At 36.3% G+C, this 25843-nt stretch overlaps 1 protein-coding gene across 6 annotated transcripts in view; it reads left to right on the plus strand.

Moving 5' to 3' along the window:
* ADK (adenosine kinase) overlaps positions 1–25843 on the plus strand; it is a 307780-nt gene that overhangs the window by 204267 nt on the left and 77670 nt on the right. For all 6 annotated transcript variants that reach the window (XM_068950470.1, XM_068950472.1, XM_068950473.1 and 3 more), the window contains one exon: positions 19238–19408. In XM_068950470.1, coding sequence (XP_068806571.1) covers positions 19238–19408 — 171 coding nt within the window. The remainder of the gene's footprint in view (positions 1–19237; positions 19409–25843) is intronic.

Here is a 25843-nt window from a genome sequence, read left to right on the forward strand (position 1 = left end):
TCTAGAGTGTGCAATAGGGGAAGCACATGGAAATAAGAACGTAGCAGCGACATTGGTCTGAGTAAATCAAAACCTCCAGTGGTAAAAGTTTTAAAGTGGCCCTGGAAATGGGAAACACTTCCCGTGCACATGGGACAGCATATGATAAAGGCACGTAGCTACTTGTTTCAAAAGTGAAGTAGGAAGTGGTGGATGCTCACTGATGATCCAGTTGAAGATGGTATTGGATTTTCCAACCAGGACTAAGAGATGAGAGCTAGAGTCAGTAAAAGGGTATAAAAGCTCCGGAAGAGGAGACAAGTAGCTAATACCTGATGTTCAAGAAGGGGATGAATGGAAAGTGATCTGATTAGATAGGGGCTATAAATTGTTTCTCTTTGTAAAGGTCAGCTGGAATAAGGTGATGTTTGCCCATTGTAAGCTGTGTGAATAAAAAGTAAAATAGATGTTATGCAGAAACTATGTTAAACAAAAGGGGAGGATTGAACTAAAGTCCTAAAAAAAATAAATAAATAAATAAAAACTCACTTGAAAATGACAGACAGGAAGGATGATAACTTTATATATAGTTGATGGAGGAGGGAGATAGTGTGGAGAAGATCTTAGCTGGGATGAAGTCAGTCAGGACTGGAACACACAGAGACAGAGAGAGAGAAAGGTCCTTGAAGCATCAGCATAAATATGTTTGGTGATATGATTACCTAGAAATAGGTTAGAGCTGGGGATGGTAATCTTAGACCAATCCTGTGGACCAGTGTTTGGTAAGGCTGAGGAGGATCGTCCAAAAGATGTCCTAAAGGAACTGTTAGAATGATAAGAGCATCAAAAAAAGGGCAAAGTCATGAAAGTCAACAGAAGGAGAAGATTTCAGAAAGAAGAGCATGATCAATTCTGCCAAAAGCTGATTAATGAAGGAAAAAGAGGAACTTTTTTTCTCAGAGTTTTGAAGAGTTTTTTTTTAGAGACATTGACTGAATATGTCTGGTGGCACAGCTCACACGAGAGATTTGCTATCGAATGACAGGAGTAGAAAGTGAGTTTGGGTTGGAGGCTGATGGTCACATAGTGGAAAAATGGGGGGAACAGCCAAAAGATAGGAGAGGGGAACTTGGAAAGAATCAAGGGCCATTATCAGTGGGTGAAAGGGCAGGATGATGTAATAACCTGTTATTTTTATCATCTAATACTGACAAATTGTAGTACAAATTATAAAATATGCCACTTAAAATTTAGATATTTTTATCATAAATTCTTTGCTATTGTCTTGCTTTTTATGCCCTTTCCTTCTTTTTTCTTGTTAAAACAGTTGGCAAATCCTTGACTTGCTAAGTTATACATTATGTCATTGGTACATTGAGGCACATGTATCAGCACAGTTCATAAATGGAAGCAGCTGGTTTCCTCTGCACTTAAGAGAATGCACAAACACACAACCAAGATTTTCAAATCCTCTGTATGCTTTGGATACAATTCCTATCCTGAAAAGCCATGCTGTGATTTCAATTAGTGCAGATGTGCACCAAGCCACCTTATTGGCTCACAAAAGAATTCTTTTGTTTCAACACTTGAACTGCTAGATCTGGTTAATGTTACCAAATGAAAAAAAAATAACATCACACCTATGGTATTAGCCTTATACTCCAGTATCTGAAAAAGCCTTGGCAGAAAAAAAAATGTTATCATCTCATAGGGAAAAGCTGAATTCATACACAGGAACTGCAGGATTACTTCGACATTTTACTAGTCCCCTGTAACACCAGCAAGTCCCATAAATGCCTAATGGAAAAACAGCAGAAAATGAGATCTGCAGCAGGCCTTTAGAGATCAAATTTATGTTGCTGAACACTTTTTTCAGGTCAGGTTTAAAGGTCAAAAGAAAGTGGATAGATTATATTTGCTGATTTTTGCCAACTTTAAAGGCCCCTTTTAAAGGTTTTCTGTTTCTATGGAAAACCCCCAAATGCTTTTGGGTAGTTTTGTACAGGAACTGAAATGTACAGAATCTTTGCTAAATTTTTCTCACATGAGAAATACAATCATGTAACAATACTTACTGATCTCCCCGCTGTGCTCCTGAATAGTATCTGACTTAGATCCAAGGTATGCAGTCATTTTGAAATAATTAATATTTCCTATTAATAATGTTTTTAGTGTATATTTGTTTCATATGCACTCAGACTCATCTGTTACGGTGCCAGCTGTGACACCACTGTGGCAAAAAGTCACCCCACTTTGTGTTCACATGTGTGTTAAAATTTGTCTCTCTGTTTCTCACACAGTAATTTTTCCTTCTTTATTTCCAAGCAGCAAAGTATCTCCTAGTGAGCGTCACTAACTTTTACAGTCTGTTCTCTCTCAAATATGAATAGAATCAAACTATAATATCCTCAGTTGAAAAGGAAGAAGGTGGAATACAAAAATGTACCACAAAGGACATCCTAGATCATCAGTCTCTAGGAAAGGAATTGCAAATACTAGAAACAAAGTGAATGGGGGTGGGAAGATGACTACTGGGCAATGTCTTCAGAATCCTAAGTAATTTGGGCATAATGCCAAAAATGTCATTTTAAAAACAAAACAAAGCACTCTCTTTTCCACAGGATAGTAATATTACACAAAGACAAGTTGAATCAGAAACTTAGTTTCTGTACATGAAGCAGCACAGAACAAACAGCATGCTTGTATACCTGTATTTTGTTTTGTGTTGTATTTATACGGATTTATTTCATCAGCCTCTAAGTTAATTTGGTATTTATACAGTGCAAGATAATTCAATATTAGCCTAAAGTCAAGTCTTAGTACTTTCCAATTAAAAAAAATTTTGACCTAACTTGCTCAGTATGTTCCCTTAGAAAAATCTTGACTGTATTACAATTGCAGTTTTTCCCTCATGTATATATGTAGTTATAAATTATCATATTTACTTTTGCAGTAGATATTTTACTGAAAAGGAGTTTTGAGAAATTACTTTGAATTGCTACAATTTTTTAAACTTTCCAGTAGATAGTTTTCTACTCTGTGATGATTTTTAGGACATGAAGTTTTCAGTAAAATGGTTCAAAATTTCATTAATACTACATTTAGCAAAGGCCATAGGCAACTGTATTGGCTTTCATCTGCGTGAGTTTCCTATATACTCTCGTGAATTAGTCATGTCTTTGGAGTGGAATTAAGTGATATCTTTAAGTAAAGATTTACCAGTATCTCTCAGTGTTTCTAAGGACATTAATAGCAACTCATTTAGGAAAAGCTTTTCTTTCAAGATAAAGCTATAAAACTAAGGAATCTTATGATTCAATTCTGTAGCAAAGCTTATGCCAGGATTCATAGAGCTAACTGCGATGAGGATCTGTGTCTTGTGCATTTAAGTCCCGTCGGAGGGCTTCATGTTTGAACTCTGCTGCTAGTTACAGTGATTTTCAAACTTGGCCAAAGTGGACATAATAATTCCAGTTTTAGTGTTAACTGAAAAATATAGTGAAATGAAAGCTTAACTATCTCAGCCCTTTTATTGAAATATAGCTATCCTGTACCATCACGCACACAGATGCTTGTCTGACTAGATATGGAGCTCACCTGAACTAAACAAAACAAAATGTAAGGCCTTGGTTTGGGCTTAGTAACAACATGTCACAAAATGTGCACAAACTCAGGGTAATTTTTGAAAATTCTCCTTCCAGAATGTAGCCGATGGGACAAATTTTAGTAAAATTGGATACATCTGCAGTGGTATCATATATCACCCAACAGGCAGACAAAAGAAATAGGAATTTATGGGAAGAATCCATCTAACTTTTCTTGTGGGCAGAATTACATCTGGCATTTGTGAGGGTGTGCCATTTCCCAGATCTTCACAGTATGTTGGCAAACTATTTTAACAGGCTTGGATGTGCATTTGGAAGAGCCTGATCTCTGACTAGATACATAATTCACTGTAGGAAAGCAAAGGTAGAAAACTCCCCAGAACAGACTCTTTTGCCATAAGAATATCCAAAGGCAAATACAACTTGGTAACAGGCAGTCAGAAAAGCAGACAAAGTCTTACTGTATCAAAATGCCAGGCAAATTCAGTAAATGTTTATAAAAGCTAATTTTTCAAACAGCTCCTTGTCATCTGTATCCTCTTCTCAGTACATAGAATGATTATAATGGTAATTGTGGAAAATTGCTAGTCATCAACGCTATTAAATATCTAAATTCTAAAATGTATCATAAAGTCTTGAAATGGTTGAATATTTTCCAAGGACTGTTATTCACAGTGGATATTTTAAAGTTCCTTTGCTATGAAGTTAGAATGGCCAGGATTTAGCAGTGTATGTGATTTATAAGCAATCATCCCTATGGAGCGTAGATGCCAAGGAAGTGACTTTACAGGAAGACTTCTGCAACCCTTCTGTATCTGAATGCAGACTGTGAGGAGTAAGTAGGGCTAGAAGACATCTCAGGCTCTGTTTCATATCTATATGCCTAAACATTGCAATGTTGCAACCCATTCTCTGAAATCTGCCTGTTCAGCAGCCTGAACCATACCACAGTATTACTCAGAGGTTACGGATGTAAATTAATTTTTACGCATTGGTGCTGTCAGATTTGCGAAGTTAACTGCACATCTCCACAAGTCTGAGGCCCTGATTCACAGCGGAGTCAGATAATTTCTCTGCTTCCAGACAAGACCAGAACTGAGTGTCTGACAACTAACAATAATTACCTCTGTCTAATCCTAGCGGTTAAATGACCTAAAACATATTCCCTTGTGATTATTTACATTCATTTTCAGCTAGGAAGATGTGGTATTGAAAACATATTCCTAAGATTTCCCACATGGATTTTTCAAGAAACTCTTGCTTTTGGACTCTCTTCTGGTTACGGTTTACACTGGAAGAAATCATTTGAGTGCTGGCAGTAGTAAATCTTGACTTTCTTTGTTGGGTATTAAGTGTCTTGAAGTGCTTGCTTAATTAATCAAGATAGAACCTAAAAAGTAACCTAAATCATCCTATCACTTCTTAAAAGAATAATTTCTTTCTGATGGAGCAGTTTTGTCTATTTCAGTATCTTGAAGGGAAGTTTCTCATCAGTCTGTGTGTCAAAAAATTCAAGTTCTAAACACATGTTCAGGGAACATTCTTAAATCAGGAACAAATTCACAGTTGACACAATGGTGCTGATTTGTAAAAGCTAATATAAAGCCTATGCTATGAAGAAATTTATTCTCCTCTTCATGTTTCACTTTTGTGTCTTGGTTATTGATTAATAAACATATCTTTTTGTTGTTTTTTAAAGCATCCATGGAAAAGAGTTATATAGGTAGGCACATTAAGTGTACCTTCACAGGAGCCACTAAACTACAGCTTTTTCATTTGAAGTGTCATTTACAACTTTTATTAAAAGTTATCAGCATGTGTTTCCAGTACAGTGCAATGCTGCTAGTGCTCAGAGCTGAATGGAGTTTTGTGGCAGAATGACAGGAATAGTTGAATGTGCCTATGTGCTACTTTCATCCGAGTAATGGATCAGAAGGAACACCTTCATAGCCTGCTTGGTGGCTATGTGAGTACACAAACAAAAAACAACTCATTTTTTGTAGATCCTATTTAATTACTGATGAGGTAGGGCAGCATTTTATAAGCCAGCTATTTCCAGTTATAAATTTTTTTCATTGAGTTTCATGGAATAAGATTTCCCTGCTACAGAAATATAGGGAATAAAAGGAAACAGAGGGAAAGGGAGTTAGCACTTCAGATTAGTACATCTAAGTGAACAAAGCCATCCATTGTGTTGCTTTCGTGTGACTGTTGTTAGATATTAATTTGATAAGGACAGAGTATGTTAAAATGAGGACTGAAAAGAATCTTGAACCTTTTTTTCCTTGACTGCTTTATCATACATTATAATGTTTATTGTTGAGATTAAGTATTCTCTATTCAAGCAGGAACAAGTTTCATAGTGGAATAAAAGTAGGCAGCACTCACAAAATTCATTTCAACAGAAAGTGTGAACAGAAAGATATGAAAACTATTGATTATGTTGTCTGTGGTGACATACAAACAAAGTGATAACTGTTCACATCTGTAAAAGTTGAAGAATGGCAATGTCAGGTTGTGCAAAGATTAACATAAGAATCTGACATCTTTGGTGAAAATTTATAATTACACTTGACGCGTTAGTAGAGATTGGAATGAGGGTGGCATCTTGTCATGTAATTTTTTTGTTGTTCTTCATGTCAGTACTAACTGCTTAACCCTTTGATTAACAACCATTGTTCCTATGAATAAACGAGGCTATTGCAGATGGAAATATGTTCTTCTGTGATTTATAGCAGTATTTGAACATCTTTGTCAGAAGCGAGTTTCTTTAAGCTTAGTTTTGTTCTGCAGATGTTCTTAGCGCCATTGTAGATAGCACTCTCCAGGGAAGTTTTGTGACAAGACCTGATGTGTGTTTCTGTTGCCTTTTCTGAAGAACTATCAGAAAGTTGTAGACATGTAAAATATTTATCCATAGTTTCTGAACTCTGGTTTGGAGGTAACATTGTCACTTCCTGTTCTTGTTATTTGTAGAAGTGTTTAATACCACTGTGCCAGAGTTTGGCTTCTTCCTAAACTCTGCTGGCTTGGCTGGACCGTAAATGTTGATGAGGAGGCATTCCATGAAAGGGAATAAAGAGAAAACTGTTCATATCCTTAGTTCTCTGTTTGAAAGAGAAAGCAAGCTCCAGCAAATACCTAATCATGGGGATTTCCTATAAATGAAGGAATGTCATTGATATCGATACATAAAAATATTTAAAAGTTGAGACAGAGATTTTCCACATTTGCTTTGAAGAATGCATGCCGCATTTTACTTGTGGACCAATAATTTTCATTCCCTAAAATTAGATTACTTATTATACAGTTCCAAAATGTTCTGGTTTGGGTGTTTAAAAAGGAGAAATGATGTTTATTTAGCATAAGGAATGGATTTAAACTCACCAAAGTGAGGAGGTGATTTTGAGAGATTCCAACTTCCTTTTCTTAGAAAAGTACTAAAATGTGATTTGAAAAGGAGTACTTTTTCATTTATCTTTATTTGTTTATGTCCAATGTATCAACATTAAAATTTCGTGGATGTTATAGTCCAGAATGTCATGGTTATTATGTATAAATTAGCACACAAGTTAACACCGAGTGTGAAGTACATTGCTGTGGTTTTAAAGTCTATTTTTCTTATTCTGCCTTATTTTTAAGGACAAAAAATAGGATGGGCAGAAGTAATAGTAAAGGAGAAAATGAGCAGAGAACTCTCTTTCCTAGTTCACATCCTTGCAGGAGAACTCATTCATGTTCCAAAGACTGTGGGCACATAGGACTGTGGCGTTATTATGATTCCATCAAGTCTATAACTTGGAATTCAGGGAAGCCCCATGTGATGCTAGAGGGCCTCGGGAGGACCTAATCTTCAAGGGGTTATTCTACTCTGAATGCGTTTCCATGGTTCATTTGTAAAGTATAAGCATTTTGTGGTGTTCATTTCAGGGTATAATAGCTGATTTCAGTTGCATGATTATTTTAGGTACGTGCAGTTTCTGGAACACTATGCTCTGAAATACTCTCTTAGAAGCTGAGAGGAAATGGGAGAATGTATGTTGTGTCCATGTAGTACGTATTTTTCAAATACTTACAACTCTACTATATCATAGAACCATAGAGTAATTCAGGTGGAAATGTACCTCTGGAGGTTTGCTAGAGCAACTTCAAAGTTAGGCAGATTACTTCATATTCAGTTATTTTGAATGTTTCTAAAGATATTCCAGTGTTTAACCCCTAATGAGAATTTTTGTTCTCTGTGTACCTTCTTCAAACATTACAAAACTTACAGCTCTTCAAACATTACAAAACTTACAGCGAGTTTCAAAAACAATTTCAATTATGTGATTTCAAATAAAAATTTTTAAGAATATCCTCATTCTCATAAAACTCTCTTCTTTTTCCCTGTACACTTTAACACTTCAAGAATAAGCAAATAGAATTAAATTACACAAACTAATTTTGGGACTAGCAAATAGGAGAGACTTTGTTTCAAGGGGTTATGGCGATCTTCCAAAACCAGAAGTGCCGTCTTGGAAATATCACCTTGAATATAACTTTGCTTCCATAAAATAACAGTTTTGGGGACTTAAGCGTTTCAGAGGAAGTCACCAGTTGGAGTTACCACTAATTTACCTAATCGTTATATACATTCTGCATTATTGTTCTTAATCTGTAAATTGCTTTGGAAATATAAATTCTCATTTACCTAACAGTTTATGAATTCCATTTGTCTGTCTGTGTGCTTCTATGGTTGCAGACAGAAGGTATAACATTACATAGTATTTTTAAAATAAGTAGCATGTGATTCTACCATGAAAAAAATGCATCACGATGTATATATGTGAGCAGCCTAGTTCAGTATTTCCTGAATTTCATTTTGCCAAACACTTGTGTTTTTAATGGAATATCTGTGATTTTATATTGTTCCTATTAGAAGCTGTTTAGCTCCACATCACCTAAACAGTTACTATGAAACAAGCAACATCTGCAGGAGGGACTGCTACCCCAGTGAGCTTGGACACCTACTTATGAGGAATGAGATGCTGCTTGTGTAGATTATATTTCTGAGGTGCCTAAAGGGGCCTTGTCACAGGCCACGCATGTTCAGTGAGCAGGAAGGTATATTTTCCTCTCAGCTTTCAAAGGTTTCCCCTTCTCAAAAGCATTTTAACTGAAAACTCAGAATTCTTTCACAACAAAAAAGGTTAATTCTCTGCCTTAGTCTGCCCACCTAACTTGTATCTTGTTGATCTTGTATGGCTCTGGAACTGTTTTGGAAAAAAAATACTCATTTTGTAATGAAAAGGAAAAAAACGTTTGTTCAGTCAGATTTCCCTATATTTGTAGTCTGCTTTTCTGTCAAGGTGCGTAAGGAAAGTGAAAGGAATAGAGTCATTATCAGGTGGAGAAGTACAGAAAATATCCAGTAGAAAATTAAAACTTATTCAGAGCTGAGCATCTTGAGTTGCAGTGTAAATTGAAGCCCCCACTGAAACCTGCCACTTGCACAGCGCTGTGGCGTTACAGCAAATAGTGTCCCAGAAAGCAGAGAACCTTCCCTTCACGTTGTGAGATCTGGGAGCAAAAAGACTGACCCTACTCTCTCGGGTTGCAATAGTGGCTCTGCTGTTAAAAGTTGATTTCTGAAGTGTGAACTCCTGCGCGCATTAGAAATGGGAACTTAATATATTGTTTGGCTCAAAAAAGCTAATAGCTAGGGGTCCTCCCTCCCCCCTCTCCATGTTCAGACTGTAATAACTGATGCTAAGCACTCACATAGCTCTTTATGTGTACAAAGTGTTATACAGACAGTAGTTGTAATTACTTACCTAAACTAATCTAAGTGAAAATATCTGTGTTTAGAGTTGAGCAACTACCCACGTTTCAACTATGTTTCTTAATAATGCTTAGAGTTGGCACAGGTTCTGACTCCCGTTTGTGTGTGCGTTCCGAAAGAAAGCTATGCAGTAGTCTTGATGTCATGAAAATTAAAAGCCCAAACAATAACATTAATGTTCTTTTAAATAATGAATTTTAATGTGTGGAAGTGTGAGCAATAAATGTTTTATTGTAAATCCTGATGTGGTAATTAATCCAAGCAATTAGGACGTAATTGCATGTTTGTAGTAAATGTGATATTTGCTGTGAAAGGAGGATTTTTAAACTTGCTCTTCTGGGGCTGGAATTGTCAGAAGACTGATAGTTAAAAGGAGGGGTTAGTGCTCTTAAATTTAGATTTGATAAAAGTGAAGTCAGAAGTTAAAAGAAATATGTCCTTTATTTTACCAGTTGCTCTTTTAGTTTTTCTGAGCATTTTGTTTTACTATGCACTTAATTTTATGCAATAACTGCTTATAAATTAAATTAAATATGTCATAAGGGTACACAGGCTGTTTAAAATCAGCTAGCATGTACCCTTGGGAGCCAGAGAAGGTATTTGTTTTATTTAATCATTTACACCTTAATTTGCAAACAGCAAAAGCCCTGTTATTCCATAAAACTTGTCATTATTTTCATGCAAAGAATAAGTCTTTCTGGAAGCAGTGCCAGTTTTACTGCTTGCATTTTGAATAGCCATATTGCGCCCCAAATCGGTGTATCTCTCCACTGAAGCTTTAGAGCTGTTCTGGATTTGCACTGATGTAATCTACAAAGTTTCGGTCCTTGGTTTGCTGGGGGTTTTTTGTTTTGTTTGTTTGCTGATGGGGAAGGGCGTTGTCAGCAAAATTACATTTACAAGTAGGTTGTATGCATCTCTGGTTCTGTACAGAGCTGTGTTTTGCCCTTTGTGAGTTTGCTTTCCTTAAACAGACTCAACTTAAAGGACAACTCTAGCGTTTGAACAGTACAGTAAGCTTTAAAAATCTTTTGTGTTACCTCCTGATCGTTTCTTTTTTTTCTCTCTTTATACCTACCATGCTACAATATCAGCGTAGTCTTTCTGATGATATGATCTTTATTAGTGAAATAATATGCTGCTACTTTGGAGCTCTTGAAAAATGTTCTAATGATGATGGTAATGACTTTGATTAATGTTTAATCCCCATGCCAGTATGTTCTTACAATTTACAAGATCTCAAAGGTGGCGGGGAGGGGGAGGCAAGGAGGGAAGGGAGGTTTCTGCTGAAGTGTTTCAATATGAGAGTCCTTAGGGAAAAACATACCTGTGCTTTTTATTTTTATTTTTATTACATCTTATATCTCTTTTCTAAACTGAATTTAAGTAAAACTTTTCATGCCAGGACCGGGCTGTTGACAGGGAAATTTGTAAGATACGGAAGTCATGCTGGAGTTGACTTTTTTATCATGGCATTTGACTCGTTCCCGTGTTTGCTTGTGTTGCGTAAGTGCGGCATTCCTCTGGATCATCGGGGAATGCTAGCGCTGCCGGGCTGCAGGTGTCGGCAGCAATCCCGGACGGGGCGCGGGGCGGGAGGGAGCTCTTTTCTCCTTTTTTGTCAGCAAAGCAAGTAATCTTCATAAATGTAGTCGGGTAAACCCAAATTAGTTTCCCCCCTCCTCTCCAAAAGTCACAGTACTTTTGTGAATGATCACATAACCACGAAGTCTATTGCACGTACAAAGCAGAAGTATTTTTTAAAATTTCAGGCCATGAGGTGTTAAGGACAAAAATAAGAAGTAAGCAATACTAGTATGCCAGCTGTGAAAAACTCTCCACATGACTTTTTACAATCATAGGAAATGATCTGAGTTTTTAAAAGATCTTTTGCTACCCAGTCAGTCAATAGCGATCATCTAGTAGTGCTGTAATGCATAGGTCAGTGTTTGTGTGTTTGACCTGTGTTTATAAAATAAACCGCAGTGTTCCTGTAAGCCCACGTAATTAAAAAAATGCTGAATTTTTTTTCTTTTCTTGTTCAAAGCTGTTTGATAAAGGAAGGAATAGGCTTGTTTTAAATGTTTGCTTGCAGAGCTTTCAAACTGAGTGTTAAGTATCTAGAGAATTAGAAATCCTCTATGCATTCATACTTGCATAGATTTTCTCAATTTACTAATATATTGTAAATATTATGTACACAACAAACTTCAATGAATTCAACATATGGTTGATGTTTACATAATTAATGAGATGCCAAATTGTATTAATGTAACTAGCCATACACAAAAAAAGCAAATGTTGCATAATCATCAAGGGTCTAAATTAACCATACCCAATAACTTATCCCTTACTTCTTGAAATGCTTATTTGCCAGGACAGGGACTCTGGGATTGTATGCAAAATTGCAGAAATTAAGTTTGAAAATCAATTATCTCATTGTTCCTACCATCAAAAATAATATAATTGCTAATTTTAAGACTTCTGGTTGTTGTTTCATGAAACAATAATTGGTGTGTCTGAACCTACTTTTGATCCAAACACAACATTCTCCTGTTTTTTATCAATGGGTTAGCCATGCGTATTATTAATAAAGAGTTATATGAGAAGGCTAAAAGGGGACTGAAATAGTTTCTCTCTTTAATCAACAATTTAAAAATATTTTAAGATACATTCCATTTTCAGTAACGTTTAAATTTGTTTTCAAGGAAGAAAAAGTATGGCAAAGTGTTTTTAGAGAGAAGAAGGAAAGTGGCATGCTCTTTATGGTAGCTTGTTTGATTTGCAGCTTATATTTTATTGATGATAATACCCTGTACTTTATAATACCTTTCAACATAGTATTTCAATCATTTCAGTAATGTTAAGTAATTAAACCTCCCACTGGTTCTGCCAATGGAGGTGTATTTATCATTGTAACTATTTTACAAGTGGGTAAACAGAGGCAAAAAAGGTTGAATTACTTAATCAAAGGAATAAAAACGTAAGACTCCTGTCTCTCAGGTTGTTTCATGGGTACTTCCCCCTAAATTCTCTTATAAATTCGTTATAAATAATAATAGACATCTTGCTCTCTGAGCTTCATAAACTCACATAAATCTCTCTGCTGAACTTTAGAGAAAATATAGAGATCTTTTGCAGTCCTCACAAAGGACTTTAGGGAACTGCATCTAACCATACTCTTAAGATCTTAATTCATCTTGCCAAAATGAGCTTAACTAAGGCTTTGTAGCTTCTAGGGAAAGAGGACAGTTAGGGGTGCAGGGGAAGAAAGGACACAAGAGATTTCCCTCCACCAAAACTAGGTGTATTCCTGCTCTCTTGCACGTGTGTTTGCCTCAGCACCTCATTGTTTAAGTTGACATCTGTATGCTCTGTGAGTATACATCTCATCAGTTGAGTCACACGTTTGTTTTGTCCTAAAAGTGATTTGGAAGAACTTCCTGGAGAACACTTAGTTTAATCTGTAGTAATCAGAATTGAAACAGATTTCCAAATTATTTAAAAAATAAAAAGCGATTGCTAATATATGCATAAAATAATTGTTTTCTTTAACATATAATGTCAAATATCGGAGTTTTTCTGCTACTGTTGTAAGCTGATAGATACTAATATGGCAGCAATCAGAGTTCACTTCAGCAACAAAGAAGCTGTTCAAGTCTGAAAGCAATCCCCTCCTTCTGACATGTTGGCACCATCATAGAGGAAAATGTCAGGGTCAATATAAGCACATTTACTGACAGTTAGGTTTTTTCCTATGTTACTGAAAGCTGTTTGAAACTTGGCTTTTATCAAAAACAGAAACACTGGCCGCTCAGAATGATAGAACAATAGTTTACAGCTTAGTCATTTTCCAGTTATAAAGCAATACTTTCATAAAAATAAACAATGCATACAATAACAAGCCAAAACAATTACTCAGAAAAATTGTTGCATTTTTGCCATCCTTGCTTTCTGATTTAAAACAACTGTCTCCAGTAGGAACTGGATGAATAGCAGCGGGTTTTGTTTCATTAAGTAACCACTTGCTGATCACTACGAGATAAAATGTAGTTCAAAAATGCAATTGATAGTGTATAGATACTTATTAAGTTCCTAAATAACCTAGTACATGACGAATAGGTACATAGATTAAAACAACTTTCATATATTTCACTCGTTTCTAGACGGAACGTTTCCCAAGCTGGAAGTTCTGTAGGGCTTTTTTCCTTCCCAGAGAAAGTAAAACAGACTTAAAACACAAGCACCTTCCTTAGTAGACAAACATCGTCATTAGTAGACGTTGTTTGTTTAATTTGTGCTTTGTTTCTTTTTATTTCTGAAGGTTCTTTTTTAAATCAGGAGTATTTTAATATAGTCTGTCATATCTCAGTAATAAAAATATTTTAACAAAAAACTTCATGCAGGCACAGTTTGCAAGTAAATGCTCAAAATCCAAAGAGAGAAGTAAGTGTTCCTTTAAGTCTGCTAATTTGACAGTGCTGCACATTCAGAGTGCAGTGCAGAGATATTTCAGTGTTAAAGATAACATTTTTTTTAATTGTTCCCTGCTCTTTCAACTCGCATTACATAGTAAGCCAGAGAAAGAGATTTTGGTCTGACTTGCCTAGAAGATTCTTTCTGGTTCCTATTTTGAAGGAAGATGATTTCATTGTCTTGACTCAGTGGGTGGGAGATGGATTGCACCAAATTCGTGCTCCATACAGTTCAGAGGGTAGAAAATAAAAGTCCTCCAGTCTCTTCTGGTTGTAAGGGTACATGGCAGCCTTGTGTACGCTATTCTGTCTCGAGCAGTTACCCCGTGGTTCATTCCCCACCCCAAGAATTGCCTTCGTGTTGCAGCTTCACTCCTTCCAAGCCCTGCTGTTTCCAGTAGGATGCCATAGATGAAACTGGTGGTAGAGCAGAGCTGAAGGACTTCCCTTCTGCCCAGGTGTGTGGCCTGAAGTTCTCCTTGTGTATTGGAAAATAAGAGGAGACTTCAGCAGGTCCAAAGGTCTGACTTGGTTATGTTTGCAGTTTAGCAGAGCAAGTTTCTTTGCACTCGTGAAGTCTCTGATTTTACTGGAACTGCTCACATACTTGAAGTTAGGTGATTTCTGAAGGGCTTTTTGCTGAATTGCAGTGTTTATCAGGACTGTCATTGCACAACTGTCCAACTTGCTATGTGCTTGAAAAACCCCACCCTTTAGATGGATGAGTGTGATGTTATTGTAACTGCTTTTTGTTGTAAATGCTTGCCATAAAACAATTTTCAATTAAATGATGTGATTCCTTCATATTGGCAAAGTATAACTTAAATGGCAGCAGACGGTTGTATATGTGTTTCTGAAAATTAAATATTGTGATTCACACATACAATTCATTAATTTTACATTGTTGTCAAATGCTATTTGAAAATCAATTCAGGGTATCACGGTTTGAAATCCAGGCGCTCATAGGATGAATTTCATATTTTCATATGAACCACTGAAAGTGAGGGAGGCAAGGACAGAGGAGGAGTTAGAAAGGGGGCGAATGGAAGCATTTTTGGTGGGTGGTAGTTTTGAGAGCAATGCTGATTTGTATTATCTCTACATGTGCTTATATAAACATTGCTTCTGTGGCATCCAACGATAGTAAATCTAAAAATACAAAGCTGTTTGTTGTCATCTCAGCCTGAATTTGTCTGAATGTGTGCTAGATCGTAGATTTCATTTTTGACTTTAAGGAAAAAAGAAAGTTAAAAAAACATATTTTGACCCTCATTATAACATCATAAAATCATTAAATGTATGTAATCCAGAAAAATCCAGTACAAATACATTTTTCATGTGAACAAATGACTGCAAGATCAGTCTCTCAGTTTGGACAGATGATACAGAATTACATTCACCAAAGCCAGAGTAGTTCTGGCTTCATGAGATGCTTCAACGCTGTTTCTGGGCTGCTAACACTTTTAACACCCTTAATTTGCTGCGCTCCCATCTGCTATTGGTAGTGCTGTATAGGCTTAGTGTAGGTCAGAACAAACCTTTCGGGCCTTCATGTGATAAAAATGAGAGAGATGACTTCCAAAGATAAACTGCTTATGCAGAAGCCTGCTAAATCCTCCCAGTAATGCTAGTGTCTATAAAAAAAAAAAACAAAACCAAAACAAAGCAAAAGACTTGGATGTACAAGACTATCGTATTCTCAGAGTATCCTGGCGTATTTTAAAAGGGGCATCAAAGAATTCCAGAGAATTGTTAAAGTAAGATGAATATGATATTCTCTCCCTACTTGGTGTACTGCTGTCATGTGCATGTTAATATTGATTTTTTAAAAGCTCTTAAGTTATAAAAAAAAGCTACTGCATCTTCACATAGCCTTGTATCTGCAATACTTGCATCACGTGGTTTTTTATTTCTTCGTTTGTTTCCCTTCCTACCACAAGGGAAATATTTTTCTCTGCCAATGGACTATATTTAAACAAAAATACTATGTACAGTGCATGAGGGATGTATCTATGTTTTGTGTGTTTGTATACAGAGGAACATGCATATGCATAATTCAGTATATCATTCTGTTTTCCTGAGGTATGTATTAGTTCAGCCTTGCTTTCTGGTTTACGGTACAACGGCAGCTTTTGCCTGGCATGGAAGAGAGGCTCGCTACGTTTTGAGCAGCAGCAAACAGTGGGACATCATGAAACAGTAGCATCTGGTACGCTCAGCCTCAGTCAGTGCAGGCCAAAGGAGTACTGTTGTGCTGTAAGGTTGTCTGATAGCCCTTAATGTTTAATAGGTTTTCTTAATACAATATTGCTTCCTTTCACGTTCCTTGACTGCCCTATTTAATTATCATATGTCCTTCTGTGCATAACATTCTTTCGCAAAGATAGATACAATAATTTTGTTTAGTATATCAACCTAACCTAAAGTTTTCCAGGCTATTTGAATTTCTGTGTATTGACCAAGTGAATCATCTTTTGGTTACAAATGTTCCTACTAATTTCCTGTTAATTGTGTTAATTTACCTTTGGTTTTTGAGGGTAAAGAGGTTCCCATATTTCTTAGGAGCAGACTGAGGTGTGTAGATGGTTACAGAATATCTTCTGAAAGATCTCTTAATATTCTTTTTAATGGGAAAGAAACGTCTTAATACTAAAATATAAAGTCTTTTAGACCAGTGGTCTTCATCTTTTGTTTTGGAGGACTTCAAACTGCCTCTAAAGAATCCACAAATGTTACTAAGAGGAGCAAGACCACATGTTCTACCCAAGAGTCTACCCAAGGGAAATCTCTCAATTAGTACTGATATTGGGGGGAGGGGAGGGGAATGGTTCATAAATCAAATAAAGATGTAAACCACTGTTGGTTCCCAGCTTATAGTCCTCTAACTTTTAAGGTGTCCTTACCTGACTTCTGCTTGCAGTTCAAACTAAGAAGCTTTGTTCATTAACTGTGCTGGCTGTAGCTGGAGCTGTAATTCCACTACAGAGAAAGTCAAACTCCACTGAAATACTTAAAGGAGAAAAAATACAATTACTTGTCTTTAAACCCAGATCTCTCTGATTCAGATCTTATATGCTTATACGTTTGCCTTAATTCAATTGTATGAATGGTACAACCACAACTTATTTTTGTGAGGAAATGTTATATTTTTCTAAGTTTTAGTAAGAGTTCTCTGAAGTCTCACTCTTAATTTCTAAATTATCCCCTACTCATTTGAAGAAAAATATAAAAGAAAAAGCTATTTGAGGAGTGAAATTAAATGGCAGAATTGACTTTTAAGGAAACCCAGAAAAGAGAGCTGTAGCTTTTGAGAGTCCCTGGCCTTTACTATGCAGGAACTGAAAAGCAAGCTATCCTATCTGCATCTCAGTACTTTTATGTTGCCTTTCCAAAGGAAAAGGGAGTTGGATGCAGGCCTGAGTTAGATCTCATGAGGATAGTGTTCTGTACCTTAAATTACAATCAGATGTATTTTCGTTCAGATCAAGTTTTCAGCCTAAAATTGGTAAGAAGCCTAATTATTTGACCAGGTTACTATTTACGCAGACCACTGTATAGCAATCTGTGATTTATCCACAGCTGGCAACATGTTAGCCTTGAAAGGTTTTTATTTTGTGTTTGGAACAGGTTTTTTTTTTTTTAACTCCAGCTCTGTTCATTAAACGAAACGCTAAAAGATGGTAGGGATTGCTATGGAGACAAGATGTTATATAAACTGCTCATTTTAATTCTTCAGAATGTAAAAATAGCAAAGAAGCTTGGATGTTTACAGGATTCCAGTCTTTCGAGGTACTGAGTAACTCCACAAGATGCAAAGCATTTTTATGCCCTTTAGACTCTTATTGTTGTGTAGAGAGTCATGCCCAGATTTTAAAAGTGATCATATATTTGCTATACTGGGGAGCATGAAATAGAGAGAAATAAACAGAAAGGTTTTCTAAGTAATCTTTATTCTATAGACTCTTCATTATATTATTTTTCTAGTGAATAGAAAGCCTAAGATGAGCTATTAGCTGAAGTAGTCAGAGTAAAAATATAGATATTCTCTGATCTGAAGACAGAATAATATGGATAAAAAGTAGAAAATAAGACTGATTCACTATTATGCCTTTTAGAGTGTCACAGTAGTGATGTTATACATAAAACTGAGATGGCACTTTATTTATAAGGCCCCGCTCAAAGTTGTTACCCTACCTTAGAAATTATTTCTGGCCTTAAATCTAACACTTGCTGCTCTTGCTTGAAAATGACTATTACACACTGAGTTTTGAGAACAGTTACTAAAATTGCTTTTAGCATTACAGAAATGGAATCCCTAAAATTTGTTTAATTAGTGTAAAGGTTATACCTATGTCTAATTAGTAGATTAATGAAACTAGGTGATCTTTAAATAACATGTGGAACGCATGGGGTTCAGTTTGGGGGCGAAGATATCTTGAAAAATAATTGCACGAGCTCTGTTGGCAACTTTCATATGAGAACTTTCATATGAGAACTTTCATATGAAGGACAACATCTTTTTTTTCTTCTTCTTTCTTTTGGTACAGTACATTGTTACATTTTTCAAAGAATAGATATAATGGAAAGGAATTGTGTATTTTTGCCTGAAGACTGAGGATGAAAGTTCCATTAAGACTCTGGAGTCCACCTTTGTGTTAGGCCAAGGAACAAGAGCCTGCAGCTCCACTTCAGTTTGATAGCTGAGAGCATCACAATCTCCCTTCCTATCAGCAGCTGTATCCCTTTAACAGAAATGGGAACATGAATGGGATCATGTTCTCATAATTCAGGAAATGCCTATATGGAGAAGAAAATATGGAATCTGTGATGGCAGGAAAATGAAAAATACTATGTGCACACCTGACAAACCCTAGGTTTTTCCTGCAGAACAATAGCAACAAGTACAGCAATGGTAGCATACTCTACATACTTGCTATAAACAAGGTAATAATTCTTCAGGCAAGAGATTTAATTAATCCCTTAGCTCTGTGTAGAGCCATCTTATTGGGCATTGGAATTAAGCAATGGAGTCAGATTGAGTCTGTTACCTAAAAGGGGCATTTAGAATTATTATATAGCACCTTTTAAATACAAACATTAGTGCTATTCTATGACAGAGAATGCAGAGGTAGTGAGTTATGTTTAATTTTGGAGGCTTATCTTTCTCAGCATATGCAGATTCTTTGTCACCTCCCTAATACCTTAACGCAAAGGCAGTATTTATCTGCAGTGTTTCTATCTGTGGAAGTGCATGATGGAAAAGGTGGGTGTAGGGGGGCGGCTTCTAGAGGCACATACTTAATGCAGTTCCTAATTTGAAATGAGTAAAATGCACTGGGTTGTTTATATGCTTGCAGGGATTCTTCCTGACGGTGTCACCAGAAGCAATATTAAAAGTGGCTGCTCAGGCTTCTGCGAACAACAAGATCTTCAGCTTGAATCTTTCTGCACCATTTATTAGCCAGTTCTACAAAGAGCCTATGATGAAAGTCATGCCTTATGTTGATGTCCTTTTTGGAAATGAGACGGTGAGTCCTACAAAAGTGTATATGTCTCTTGCACCTACCTGTTTGTGTGTAGAGGTGTTGCCTGCTCTCCAGTTCTCCATTATTCGCAGAGAGACAGACTGACCTTTTAAAGTGTCACTGGAAAGTGAAATCCACAACCACAGCTGGGAAAGAGGAGCCAAAGGAGTGTGATGTTTCAGTTGATGCCAAATACGTCGTTTGACCTGTTACAGCTTGCTCATGTTAGCGTAGAGAGGCATGAACAAGTTACTTCAGGTTAAAAGAGGGAATGTCCAGCCCTCTGGCTGCTTCAGAATAACTACCATACGCATGTACTTGCCCAGCAGTAAATCTCTGCTGGGAGAAAACATGTGAAAGGCTACTGCAGAACTGCTGAGGTGCTGTAGCTTGTTTCCATATCCATTCTCCTATTCTTGACAGCATTTTCTCTGATGAAAATGCTCTTTCTTTTGGGAGAATTGGGAAGAGAATCCTGAAAACCAGTTCATTGGTTTAGAGGTTCTTATTGATTTTTACAGATGATGGACTGGCAGTCCGTCTAAGGAAATTGAGCTTTGCTATGCAACAGTTGGTAAACAGATTGCATGGAATTCTGCATGGAAGTCCATATAATGTAGACCAGCTGAATTCAGATTTCACTTATTATATTACTATCACTTCTCAATTTTTTTCTGCTTCAGAAAGTTCTCTTAAATATTTATTAGTCTGCTCAGCACAAAAAGGTAAAAAGAAAAAGAAAATCTTGGCTTGTCTCTCCTTGAGGATAGCTACATTACTACCAGAAAATTACAGAAAACGGACTTAAACAGTGCTTGCTCCTGTTTATGACACAGAAAGTTGCACCAACACAAGTCACTTTTTACACTATTGCTGCATGTCCACATTAGGGCCTAGCATTGGTCCAGATATAATACTTCATATAGCGTTTTTAGATGCAGTAGGATAAGAAAAACCTATTTAACCATTGGTAACCACACAGAATGGTTTTTCTGGATATTTTGCTCTCTCTTACCTTTGTTTTGTCTTTTGCAATACAGTCCTCACTAAGATGCTGCTGAGTATTTTGATTTGCTAGCAATTTGATTTCAAGAAAAGAATCTTGTTAGATCTCACAAATTAAGCAGAAGCAAGTTTAGTCAATGTTTGGGTGGAGATGCTTCAAAAGAATTTCTGGGATTAACCGTTGTTGATCTTTTGTATAAATATTGCCCCTTTGACCTGTTAAGACATTACAGATCACAGTGATTCATAAGGTGTTATTTTCAGAGCATAAAACATAGGTTGTGACTGCTTGTCTTGTATGAATTTGCACACTTTAATCGTCCAATGCACTGGCAAGATTACAATTCTGGAAATTATATTCTGACTATGTTAATTCCTCCTTCCATTTCAGTTTGCGATGGTATTATTCACCTCTTGTCATAAAATACTGTGCAGGACTGCTGTATATACTGAAGTGTGAAACGCTCCCTGCATTTTCTGTGTATAGTTTCTGAAGCATTTTGGCGTCTTTCAGGGTGAAAGATGGTATTTCAATGTAAGTGATCATCCTTAAACTTGGCTGTACAATATGTGTACACTTCAGATTATCAGCCTCTTACATGGTGTTACTTATGCTCCTTTTTGTACATGGCATACTTGAGTTTCCAATCAGCTGAAATCCTGGTCTGCTTTCAGTCTCTGCTTCTTATTATAAAAACTGACCATGGCTGCTTTAGAGCTGTTGAAACGCTATTCACAGTGGTTTATTCTCTTGTCTTCCTGTGTGACTTGAAACCACCCTCTTGGCATGGCATGCTTCCAGTTCTAGTAGCTGCTGTATCTGATGACTGTTAGTGTTTCTGCTCACTGCATTGTAGTTTGTAGCAAAGAGTAGTAGCAAAACTCCTTAAGAGAAGCTTATTCTGACATGTCCTGCCTTCTAGTAGCTTCGCTTCTAGTTTATTCTCCTGTATTCATTTCATCTGCAAGTATCTTCGTTTTCCTTTGTGTTTAGGTATGCCTTGATGGGCAATGAACAACTTCAGCTGGCCCACACCAAATTTTCGTTCATATCCTGTGATTGCCTTTTTGCTATATTTTCACCGATTTTGCTAATTTAGGTAAATACTGAAAGTTAACATACAAGCCAGGCAGACCAAGTGGTGTGGTTATTACTTTATTAGAACAAGAATAGTCTCAGACATGATTTTTGTTCTTCTATATATTTATTTTCCCTCCACATTGTAGACCAATATAATTTTATGGTTAAGCACTGAGCTGTTTATATTTTGAGAGTAATACAAAAAACATCCAAGAGCAGCAAAATTCCAAATTGCTGCTATTCCTAAACTAAAAACAATTGGCAAAGTGATTTCAGATTACATCTTCTACTTAAAAATTTACATCTGAATGGAGATCGGTTATTTCAAGTTTCAGCCAGATGGTAATTAAAATGGGCAAGTTATAAACCTCTTGGAATAAATGTTCTGGTTTAGAATGTAAATGCCAACGTACCCTTAACCGCAATGTAGACACTGAATGCTGTGATGGCAACTCAGTATATTTATCAGTTTCAGCATTAGCTCTGTGACCACTGGTGTTTTGATCGTTTCTTTAAACCTCCTTTAAAACTAGCCAAACATCTTGCCTTGAATTTTTGATACTTGTTAACTGTACTTCATGAAATAAATTTAGTACAGAACATTCAGTGTAGGAATAATTATCTGTTCATTGCTACTAACCAGTTACGGCCATCCTGCAGTCATTATCTAGCAATACATGACTGGAGAACTTGATTATTGTCATTGCTTTTAATTTTTATTAAATTAAGGTTTTTTTATAGTGTCATTTTGCAAATGGTTCTTAGCAATAATACCTTCCAAGCTACCATAATCACTGGATAATTAACCTGCCAGGATTAAGCACACTCTACTTTGCCTCAGGATGCTTAACTCTCAAATAAGGTCAATTATCTCCTGATGATAACTGCTTTGTCACAAGTTGCTGCTTAATTCATCTGTAAAAGCTCACCTTAGAATGCATATTTTACAACTCAAAGTAACTTTCAATAACAGAATGGTCAAAGGAGTGAAAGCATTTAAAATTACATCTCTACACAAAGTTATGGAATATTTCTTGCAAAGCAATTCCTAGACGAGTGAGGGAGCCTCAGTTTGTGCGTATATTTCTTCCAAGACCTTTTTCCGCATTCCCCCAGCTAGAGCTAAAGCTTGAAGTCGCTGATGTACTTGAGATAGGGTTAGCCCAGGAAACACCTATTCTGTCCTACATAGTTTGTATTTTGAGAACCCATGGAAGTAAATGCCGGTCATAGGAACGTGAACTCAACTTCCAGTCTCCCTAAAGTTGCGAGATAAAATGGCATCTCCTCAGCGAAGGACCTACTTCTAGGGAAAAGTCTGTGTATTTTGGAACATGCAGCTAGATAGCAATTTCTTTTCTATGGAGGTCTTCAGAATTTAAGGGACTCTACAAGGCTTTCATATGATTCTGCGCCTCATCCCCACATGTGGCTGACATTCCTGACCCACAGAGGAATATATATTAAGATATTGATGTGGTAAAGATCTTTCTAGGTTCTCTTCCTGTATCTAGACAAGACATCACTGAGAAATTTTAAAAGTTAGAAACTTTAGAATTACAGTAGTGCTGAGTTCTCCATCTATTAGTTTGTAATAAAAACCATATCCAAACAATATAGCTTGCAGTATACAGTGTACAATGATCACTAAAAGTTAGGGACGATATGTAAAAGAGAAATCATGGATTTTCTTAAGCAGCAATATAAAATTAAAAAAAACTAATGTAACATTTCCTTCTGGAAATTGAATCCTCTTTCTTTCAAATATGTATAGCTGTTGCTTCTAAACACACAGCTCCTGAACAAATTACAGGATTGCAAACGGAAGTTCTGTAAAGGCAGAGTACTTCCACAGCCTGATCGGGAAATTGATGCTGGTGCAACCACAAACATGCTGGAAAGAAAGGGGGTTGCATGGAAGACTTGCATGTTTTAGAAAGCAATAACAGCAGCTTTCATAATGGTTCTGGAATTATGAATCCTGAGCTTTAAAAAGATGTGTGCCTGTATGTGCAATAAGCTATCATATAAACAGGTCATCGTTTTATCTCATGATTATGTCAAAATGACCCATTGAGTCTCCTTAAATTAAAATGCAAGTAAGGTTTCAGATACTAAAATAAACATCCCCACAAGTACATACTGTTTTGGCACAGCCTTTACGAACCTTTAGAAGGCCTTTATGAGCCTTTATAAAGCAAATATCTTCTTCAGTTATCCTACTACTTATTTTATTTCTGTACATCTTGTTTAAGGAATATATAATATGTTATATATATTCATATATATAATATGTTATACCTTCACTTTAATGACAGGGAAAAACAGTAAATCTGACTGATGACAATGGTTAACATTGTCCTAGCTTTCATGAACTTGCATTCAAAGTCAGTCTGTATTTTTGTGCTTATTTCAACTGGAGGAGGGAATGGAAATGCTGCTAAGTTTTTTGGCATAAAACTGTATTTAATGCACTAGGATTTACACCTAAATGACAGTTTCTAAGCAAGTTTGGCCATTCCTGTTTTGTAACCTATAGCATATTTTTGCAAACAACTTTCACTCCACATACGTTGGTATTTAGCATTAAGATATAGTATTGTGGACTGACTTCAGTCCTGCTGTTAAATTGCCTCTGCAGCTTTGTCGCCTGGGCCTAGGTTGATACCTGAAGGCTTAGGAATCTGCCCACAGCTCATGAAAATGTCTGATGAGATATAACAGCTTTCGTAAGGTAAATCAGACACACAGTGATTTTTTTTTTTAAACTAGTGTAAATTCATAATCGTATAATTTAATAGATCTGAATTTACACCAGTATAATTGATACTGTCTCAATCTAGTTTATACACCTAAAATATACGGTTTTGCAGGCTTCCTGCATGCCTTTTCACACTAATGAATTGTCTGATTCTGAGGAAGTGATTAAGAGATAAGAGACAGGAGAAAATGAGTTGGCAGACATAAATTGGTGTGTGGAGGAAGGGAAATATAGTTTGACTTATCATAATTAATGAAAAGAGAGACAAACATTTCAGTGTGTTCTCCTCTATCAAGTGGGGCCAAAAAGTGAGGAGAAATAGCAAAGGATGGCAGGTCATGCCATAAATGTCAAAAAGTTATTTCTTTTTGAAATAATTGATTTCAAGTAAGTATTTGAAATTACTTAGTAGAAGGCAAATACTAAGTTGTGTTTGAACTCAAGCTAAGTTTCTCTAGGAGGCTCATTTTAATGTACTGTTGACTTACATGTTGTATAAAGAGCCCTTAAGAGCCCCTGGTTTGTTCTTTCTGACTTATGAGAACTGATCCATATATTTAGGGGTTATTTTCAGTAAGTGGTTGTTTGTAAACTATCTTCCTTAGGAATTGAACCTTTACATTCTCTTTCTAAATCCTTATTCATTTTGAGTCAAGCTTTCAGAAATATTAATCATCTTAATTGAAATTGAGATGGCTGTCAGTATTTCTCACTTCAATTTATTTGCCAATGTTTTCCATTTCTTAGTGCTTTCAAAGGCTCTCAGAAACTTGCCCCAGTGGTGAGGGCAATTATCTTCATTTTGTAGGCTGAGAGACTGAGACTTGCAAAGCCCCATACAGTGAGTCTGTGGTTAAGTTAAAAACTGTAGCTGGGTATTCTGACCTAGTTTATTAAATACATATGGGAAAAATGTTTGTAAGGAGACATCTTATCTTCTCTTCTGTTTTAGCAGGTAGGGATTTTTAAGGCCAATTGATGCTGGTATTTGCTTTTCTAAAATGCTGTAAACAGAAAGCAATTTCTTTTTATAAAACCTACTCTTAAGATTCCTGCAAAATCTTTAGCAAATGGAGCCTGGGAATTAAAAACTGTAATTTTGAATGGAGGAAAAATAATTATTATTTTTCTTTGATTTCTTGTAGAATTCTGTCACTTATTTTCTGGTGCAGGTGCTGAATTTTCAATTATAGGAAAGCTATGGCATGATAATATTGCTGCTTGATCCACCGAATTAACTACTTTCTCAGTGTCTGAATATCTAATAAATTGTAGCTAACTGAAAAATGAGGGGGTCCCTAGCTCAAGGGAGGTTGATAATGTCAATGGCATGTTGTAAAGATGTGCTGTGGGAAGGATTCTGAAACAGCCCAAGGCTATTTCAGCTGCAGATACTGAATCTGCTTTTCCCTCTCCTTCCTCAGTCTTTTTTTTTTTCCCTTGTGAACTGCAGTGGCTCTCTAAGATGAAATGCTTTTAAATCATTTCCCAACCTTGCAGCCATCGTTGATAAAAGCTCTGCTATTTGAAATGATATGAATCACTGTAGAGTTAATCATACCTTATACAACAACATATTTTGTTGTGATTC

This window comes from Struthio camelus, chromosome 7 (assembly GCF_040807025.1).
Source record: "Struthio camelus isolate bStrCam1 chromosome 7, bStrCam1.hap1, whole genome shotgun sequence".
NCBI classification, from domain to species: domain Eukaryota; kingdom Metazoa; phylum Chordata; class Aves; order Struthioniformes; family Struthionidae; genus Struthio; species Struthio camelus.